This window comes from Priapulus caudatus, unplaced genomic scaffold (genome assembly GCF_000485595.1).
Source record: "Priapulus caudatus unplaced genomic scaffold, Priapulus_caudatus-5.0.1 Scaffold1262, whole genome shotgun sequence".
Classification (NCBI taxonomy): Eukaryota; Metazoa; Priapulida; class Priapulimorpha; order Priapulimorphida; family Priapulidae; genus Priapulus; species Priapulus caudatus.
Window position 1 is genome coordinate 61,226 of NW_014578323.1, and position 8,875 is coordinate 70,100.

At 44.8% G+C, this 8,875-nt stretch overlaps 1 protein-coding gene across 1 annotated transcript; it reads right to left on the bottom strand.

The window, feature by feature from the left end:
* Positions 1-280: 280 nt before the first annotated feature.
* Positions 281-7,650, bottom strand: LOC106816013 (cytochrome P450 2U1-like). Its single transcript, XM_014820547.1, has 5 exons — positions 7,427-7,650; positions 4,534-4,661; positions 3,607-3,737; positions 2,429-2,732; positions 281-1,841 (listed from the first exon to the last, which is right to left on the bottom strand). Exons 1-5 carry the CDS (start codon positions 7,648-7,650, stop codon positions 1,657-1,659), a joined length of 972 nt encoding a protein of 323 aa, XP_014676033.1. The 3' UTR covers positions 281-1,656.
* Between the last annotated feature and the right edge of the window lie 1,225 nt (positions 7,651-8,875).

Sequence of the window (8,875 nt, forward strand, 5' to 3'; positions counted from 1 at the left end):
GTGTGTGTGTGTGTACGCGCCCGCGCGTGCGTCTGTATGTGTGTGTGTGTGTGTGTGTGTGTGTGTGTGTGTGTGTGTGTGTGTGTGTGTGTGTGTGTATGTATGTATGTGTGGCTTTCTGCTACATGTCAGAAGTTTTATGTCAGAACTCAGCCTCAGCCTGTTAATCTGCATGTAAAATTGGACTTGCAGCCCTGATTTCCCTTATATATTTGTCCTCGCGATCAGCCAATAGAAAAACACGAACCACGAAAATTTGTAAGCGATCATGAAGACGGTATTAAATTTTGATCAGATGATCAAGAATATTTATTTAAGACTTCCAACCATCAATAGCATTATATGAACTACATATCATACAGTAAACTAAATTTATGATATTGTTACCTCCGCCAAGGGGTTGGCAGGAGGTTATGTTTTCACCGGCGTGTGTTTGACTGTTTGTGGGTTTGTGTACAGCCTAACTGAAAAAGTTATGGACAGATTGTCATAAAATTTTCAGGATACGTCAGAAATGGGGTAACTTAGAATTGATGAGATTTTGGTGGTGAACCGGATCCAATTAATTAATTAATTAATTAATTAATTAATAAAAATTTTTACAGTGAGAGAATTGAGCTGCCTTGGCGGAGGTCTGTGCTCTCCGAGTGCTCTAGTTTTTCTATTGAAATGCCATATAATTCTAGTTTTTGCGATACTAATGCACTAGTGCGTGTGATACTAATATGTTTTGAGAAGCTGGTTTTATAAATAACGTTATATCACATTATTATCGCATAACTTCTTTGCGCCTTTTTGTCATGCAAGTGCGCGTACACTGTCGATCCCGTATCCACATAACGGCAAATGTATCGATACTGTCCACAAATAATCGTCCAATAAGAAAACGGTATTATATACGCTGTTGGGATTTATGGGATTTGACAAAGCTTCACAAAAACAAACTTTTACCACGAATTCGCTGTGACAACAGTGTTACGATCTATAGTACCGGCAATTTACTGCGCACACTTGCTCGATGGCGTTTCCATAAACTTTTACCATAATTAACCTTCATGATATCCTAATGATATTCATTCTCTTGTCCGCTTTATGCTTGTACCGTACTCATTTATATTTTATATAACAACACTTTCACAACTCCTACTGCTTACACTATGTGCCTGTAAATACTATAAAACACTGCCTGTAAATACTATAAAACACAAGCATCAAATACAATAATTAACTTCAAAAGCCGTAAAATTCACAACCAACACTGATATGCCTCGATATCTAAAAGCACCAATCATCATAATATTATACGAAAGGGAACGAAAACTATTAGTTCACCTATTTATTGCCTACTTATAATGTTTCTATTTTTTACGTTTTTTTATATATGGTCTATATATTAAAAAAGATGTGAAAAAGCATCAAACATAGTCTATTCATTTTGCGAAATAAGGAATTATCTAACTTTTTAATTAATTAATGATTAATTAAGTACTCATCCTCAAGCTATAGTTTAGACTACGGTGTTCAGATACTGTAAAACGCACACGTTACATACAGGGTTGACTGTCTTTGAGAATAGTAATGTGCGGGTGCGTGCCAACTTATACAAGTATCGTCGTGATTGAGATATGGACGGTGCCTACGCCTTCGCTGCCTAGCTTAATACGCTCTGGTTCCCACGGTAATCGATGCAGAGGTTGGTTCACGAAGCGGACTACCAGCGAGCAGCTTCGGCTCCTCTACCCCGCTAGAAGATGTCCCTAAGGTGAAGTTCTGGAGGATGTTGGTAAGAAATATGAAGTTCTGTGCGTCAGCTAGCCAATGGGCTACGCACTTCCTGCGACCTGTATTAAAGATATCTACATGAGTCGAGCTAACACACTTTACCATGTATACCCAACACTCGTGCAGTGCCGGTAATGAAAACTGCCATAACAAAGATGGTACACGGTAAACAATTAAAACAGATTAATAATAATAATATTATTATTATTATAATATATATATATATATATATATGATAAAGTAATCACTGTGTTTATTCATGTTCCGTTTTCGATTAATGATTAATCGCAGTGGTGATAATAATGATGATGCAAAGCGTAAAAAGAATAATGGATTACAATAAGGTTATTATTCTTGTGCTTAGTTCCTGCCCCACTTCCTCTACACTCCTCTCCTTGTACACGCTTATTCCCTCCTCACTGTACCTGCAACGGAGAGGAGTGGAGCGGGGCAGGAACGCCTGTTGTCAGAAACATGAATAATTATGACTATCTTAAGTCTAAAATGTCATTTTCACGACACTTCACTTCAAAGGTTTAGACGCGTGTTGCACAGTAACTATTTTATACGTTGTTTCTGACAACAGACACCGCAGGCTGTATCTTCTCATTAGCACTCCGTGTTCACGGCCCTATACGAGTCTTACCGACAGAGTAGGGCATGAACGCCTTATGCTGAATGAGTTGTCCGTCGGCATCCAGCCATCGATCCGGATTGAACACCTCCGGGTTCGGCCATTCTTTCTCGTCGTGGTGCACGGACCATATGTTAGCGACGACAGTGCAGGTCTTGGGTAGGTGGAAGCCTCGGAATGTGCTGTCTTTAATCGGTGCGTGCGGCAGAGAGAACGGAGTCGGTGTTCCTAACCGCAGCGACTCGTTAATGACGGCCATCGTGTACGGCATGCGTGGCCGGTCCTCGAGAGATACGCGCCGGTCGTGACCCACGACCTGTCAACAAACGCGAATGTTGATAGTTATTCACCAGCGTAACCTACGACCAGCAGGAGTATATGTCAATAGTTACAAGGTCGTATACACTGAGCAAATTCATACTGGGAAGATTTCGTGATTTAACTGAGTGATGATGAGGGAGAATGAGCGCAGGGCCCGGTTAATATGCATAGTGTGGCAAGGGGTGGACGTGGCAGGAGTGTTTTACGAATGACTATACATGATAATTTACAGTTAATTTCAAGTTATTACCATTTATTAAGCTTTTATTATATTTTTATCTTAAAAATCCACTGGAGCAACTGCATGCTCAATTACCTCCCCCCAGAGGGGCCAAATTAGCTAGCCAACGTGACTAACAAGCTTCGCAATTCACGAATCAGTGGGTAGTTAGTTATCTATTCGGATCTCGTGCCCTAGACGATCCTTCAGGGACTTTGCACCACATTCAAAGCCGAACCAAATTAACACAGGAAATATCTGCACGTGCGCGCACCTACGAGGGACAGACAGCCCGCATGCGCACACCCACGAGGGGCAGACAGCACGCATGCGCACACCCACGAGGGACAGACGGTACGCATGCGCACACCCACAATGGCAGACAGTAACGCTAAGCTGTATATAACAAAAGCTAATGCAATATATCTATTATATCTATTATATCTATTATATATTAATGCAATTATCTAATGTAATATATAATGTAACACAATATAATACTATATAAGATAAATATAATGTTATTAATATACAGCTCAGTGGACAGTAGGCCTACTCATGCGCGTTGCCGCGAGGGGCAGACAGTACGCATGCGCACACCCACGAAGGGCAGACAGTATACGCATGCGCGCTCTGGGTGATGACGTACGCGTTCGATTTCTTCCTGCATCTTCCTCTGCACGTCGGCATGCGCGGCGACGTACACAGCAAACCACGTCATCGCACTCCTGCTCCCCGTCATCAAGTCGAAGATCATCTGCACTAGGTGCTCGTCGCTGGCTGCAAGAACGAACGCAGGACATGAGAAATAGCCATCGCTACAATGCCACCGAACTCTGTTATACTTATGGTTAGTGCGTGAGCAGGGCCGGATTTAGACATGTGGAGGCCCCTGTGCAGCCTTTAGTAGTTAACGTTAACGTTAGGGTTATAGTAATGGTTATTGTGTGAGGAGTTATGAGCACACCACGTGTGCGTGCGTTTTCTGCGGGTGTGTTGGGTCGCGCCATTGACCTATCCATCTGAGCGAGATTGCGTTGCCCCACGCCTTTAAATATCCTTCTATGCTCTTTCGATACAAGTCTGGGTAATTTATTGTGCAAATAAAATAGATATGCATGCATTATATAATAATGGCATGGCATGCATGAGCATATACACATTCGCACACACACACACACGACATCACACACACACACAACAACATACCGACCCATCACGCCACGCACACACCACGACCAACACACACAGCACACACATAGCCACACAGCACTACACCACACACACACACACATACACGCACGCAGCGCACGACCACACAGCATTCGGCACACACACACAACCACAGCAGAGCGATGCACGGAGCGCATTCGCCGGCGGCGGCACGCACCGCTCACGCACGCCGACTGCACGTGGCTGGTCACGACTGTACATCAGCCACACACACCACAGCGACGCACGCACGGCCACAGCACACACACACACACACAACCCGCCCACTCCTCCACCAACACACACAACACAAGCACAGACACACTAACAGCTGACTAAATAGAACAGAAAAATTGGACATTACTGTCTCCGCTCCGGGTTCGTGCTGTGAGACGTCCGCGCGTGTTTCTTTGGCTGAGGTAAGGTAAGCTGTCCGACTCGACGCATTTCACTTTGGCTTGTGTTGAAATGGAGGCGATTCTGCTCCACATCCTGCATCATAGCCTAGATGACACACAAAAATGAAATAAGTACGTGTGTGTGTTTGTGTGGTGTGTGTGTGCTGTGTGTGCGTGGGTGCGGGCGTGCGTGCGTGCGTGCGTGCTGCGTGGCGTGCGTGCGTGCGTGCCTGCGCGCGCGCGCTGTGTGTGTGTGTGTGTGTGTGTGTGTGTGTGTGTGTGTGTGTGTGTGTGCGTGTGTGCTGTGTGTGTGTGGTGTGTGTGTGTGTGTATGAGTCGTGACAATATAGTCCCGTTTAATTTAGGAGAATTAAATGGAAAATATGAAGTACAATATGAAAATATTATACCACTTCTTAAATATTGATTACATAGATTCCTATTTGTCAATTTTGAGAACCGAAAAGAGAGAGGGGAGTTAGAAGGAAACGAACACACATACACACACGCACACACACACACACACCAACACACACACACACACACACACCCCCCCGCCACACAACACACACATACACACCCACCCACAGACCACCACACACACACACAGCACACGACACACATCACACAGCCACACCGCAAATACACCATTACAAGCCCCGGCCCCCCACACACACACAACCACACTTATATAGGTATATATATATATATTTATTTATTTATGTTATGTTATTTATCAAGTACAGTTGAATAATAATAGATAATAGGCATCTATTTATTAATTCACATGATACATGTTACCCTTTATTTACTATGATATATTACGATATTAATATATATTTTTAACTATATATATATGATATATCAGCGAGTCGTATGAAGTCGACGAAATGTCATTATGTTCATATGTCATTTGTCATGTATACGCTCCTGATATATATATATATAATAATATATATATGTGTGGTGTGTGTGTGTGTGTGTGTGTGTGTGTGTGTGTGTGTGTGTGTGTGTTGTGTGTGTGTGTGTGTGGCTGTGTATGAGAGAGCGGAGAGAGAGAAATGGGAGAGAGAGAGAAGCTAAACGAAAAGCGTCGAATTCCACGATGTTATAATTCCCCTAAATAATTTTCGTCGTGCGAACGGCGTCACGGCAATAGTATATCCTCCTGCTACTAATATATCTATGTGTGTGTGTGTGTGATGGTGTGTGTGGTGTGTGTGTGTGTTGTGTTGTGTGTGTGTCGTGTGTGTGTGTATGTGTGTGTGTGTGTTGTGTGTGTGTCGTGTGTGTGTGTGTGTGATGTAGTGTGTGTGTGTGTGTGAGTGTGCAGTGTGTGTCGTGTGATGTGTTGGTGTGTGTGTGTGTGTGTGTGTGTGTGTGTGTGTGTGGTGTGTCAACGGCAGTATTCTATACCTCCTGGATCATCTCCCTTGAGGTTATCGAACCGGAGGTAGCATTTCACGGCACTTTCTTCGCAGGTATTTCAAGTAACTGGCACCATCTCTTCGCCTGCCGAAGCGAGATCGGGAGCCGTCCCTATAATCCTCGGCCTAATAGCTCAAAGCAGGCGTTCAGCTTGTTGCTGCTATAGTGTCGAGGCCTGCAAACAGTAAACGGTAACTGTAAGAAATGATTATTTATGTTATTATTGTTATTATTGTTATACTAAAGTAATTATTATTGTGTATTAGTTGTTATTATTGTTATTGTAAATTATTATTATTGTTTCGAAGGAGTCGAATGCATCAGTCTTGTATTTGGGAGAAGGTCGCAAAGACAGAAGTTTGATCTGGCGACAGATTTCATGAGAAAATCTAAAAAATAACCGTAACAGTCAGTGTAAATTCATCACGCATACTACCATAATTCTTTCGGCGTAGACGCCAACCCGCAACCTATGTGCGTTGACGTGGGACGTGTGATCTTTCTGGTCATATCTCAGATAAGGCAGCGGAATTCGGTCCCTGCTAACTGGCGCAAGCTACAACCCTGATATGGTTATTATCGTAAAAATTCGTAAATAATAAAGCTTTTATGTCAAATTACTGGCGGTTAGGAGCTATTTTAAATTAAACGCTAACATAAGTGGTCATTTCATAATGTGCACCGCGTCCCACACCCTCCCCTCGCTCACACTATATATTATTGACGATTCTTTGAACACACAATGATATATATATACCATTGACTACACACTATATATTATATGACAGACAGTTGACTGGCAGCTGGCAACCCTTTCTCGACATTTTCACTGAGTCGAGGGATAGTTTTACCCTACACACACACACACACACACACACAGAACACACACATACACACACACACACACACAGCACACACACACAAACACACACACATCTCTCTCTGCATGACGAATTTTGTTTAGACTACAGCTCTGTGGCAGTCCGTTTGCAATAGATGCAAATCAAACAATGGAGACACACAGCAAAATAATAACTAGGCTGAAGATGTGTTAAGCCACTACTCTCACCTCCTCACGCTCTCGGCTCATCCGGCTAAATCGCTCTCTTTCTACGCTTCTCTCCTCTCTCTGCTCTGCTCTCTCTCTCTTTCTCTCTCTCTCTCTTAATCTTTCTCCCTCTCCCTCTCTCTCTCACTCACTCTCACCATTCTCACTCCCACTCCCACTCTCACTCTCACTCTCACTCTCACTCTCACTCTCACTCTCACTCTCACTCTCACTCTAACCCTCACTCTCGCTCTCACTCTCACTCTCACTCTCACTCACTCACTGCCCTCGGGCTAGGTCACACGACCACGTAGCTGTAGCCACCGCGGGAGAGATCACTGCCTGGTGTTTGTCACCCGTGTCAATCAATGTTCGCCGCCTACCTGCTTCCAACGCAGACGACAGCGACGATGTTGAAGGCCGCCTTGTTGAATAGCTCGCACACGTCGATAGACTGCCCCCTGACCTCGCTCAGCTGCTCGGTGAGGAACGTCAGTTCATCCTTGATGCACTCCTCGAGCGAGTACAGCCCGATGCCAGCGCCACATAGCGCCGCCGACAGAAAGTTATGCGCCGCGGTCCAGCGAGGTACGTAGTGATGGAACATGACACCTGCGCGCATGCGCGGAAGGCAAGAAAAACCACCGCGAAATTCGCGAAAATTAAACCACTGCGAAATTCGCGAAAATTAAACCACCGCGAAATATACAGCTTATACAGTAACTAAAGGCTATTTTTGGAAGGCGATTTCGTTCACCAATAGAAGTGTCTCTGACACAGCCGATACCTTCACACTATAGTGGGGTTTGCAAGGCCATCTGACCGATCGAGGGTCACTCGGTTGCTACTGGGAAATAACCGCGGTGAAAAACGTTCCGAGTGAAAGTGCCAATAGAAGCCCCATGTGAAACTCTACGTACACATGTACAATGTACACGTGAAACTCGCGTAGTACTCGCAGCGAACAGTGAAGACCAATTAACACGATTGTGTACAGTACGAGTGTACTCACAGCACTACAAATACACTATAATAACTCCATAACAGCTGACCAGTATTCTAGCTAGATGTACCAGAGACACATCACCCACCGCCGCCGCTGCCAAGACCACCACCGCCGCCGCCGCCGCCGCCACCACCACCACCACCACCACCACCACCACCACCACCACCACCACCATCACCACCACCACCACTACACACACATATAACAGCAGGGCCCGCGGCTCTACAGCCGGACTCCACGCACGCTCCACCCGCACCCCGCAGATACGCGGCAGACTTGCGGCAGGCCCTATTGGAATGTATGAGTTTGATTTAACCTTGGATGTATGTACATTCAGCATTAGTCAGCTCGGGTGTCAAAGACTTAGAAGAACGTAGGAAGACTAGTGGTTCGCACGCAACATATGGCGTTGGTTACTAATCTGAACTGGGTCCTTCGCAACGCGCTGTCAGAAAGAATTGACTCCATTCCACCATTGACCTTTTAAATAGTCAGTCGATCTGAAAAGCACTTCGGGAAAGCTTGCTAAGACCTCGCGTGTTTTCCCGAAAAAACATGCGAACATGTATAGTTCCCCTTTAGAACGCTCCCGCTTCGAAATCGAACGAGTTGGCCAGGGTTTATTAGCTATACGCCCTCCTCATTCCCCCTGGACTCTTGTACTAACAACTCGACGGCGTATATCGCCGCTATTATCCATTTAATTTTGATTCGCGTTTCGTGCGATTTTAAGTCGGTGACCGGCTGCCACGAAACGCAAAAATAAAAAAACCTAGCGCGTGAAACCGCCGTCGACAGCGGATGCGAAAAAACACAAAAACACTCC

Bases quoted from the DNA above. Each gene is read 5' to 3' on its own strand.
- LOC106816013 (XM_014820547.1), bottom strand. From the start codon at position 7,650: ATGTTCCATCACTACGTACCTCGCTGGACCGCGGCGCATAACTTTCTG. The intron at 3,738-4,533 runs GTAATGTCCAAT...TCGTTCTTGCAG, and splicing joins ACGAACCCGGAGCGGAGACA to CCAGCGACGAGCACCTAGTG. The intron at 2,733-3,606 runs GTACGTCATCAC...GTTTGTTGACAG, and splicing joins TGCAGGAAGAAATCGAACGC to GTCGTGGGTCACGACCGGCG.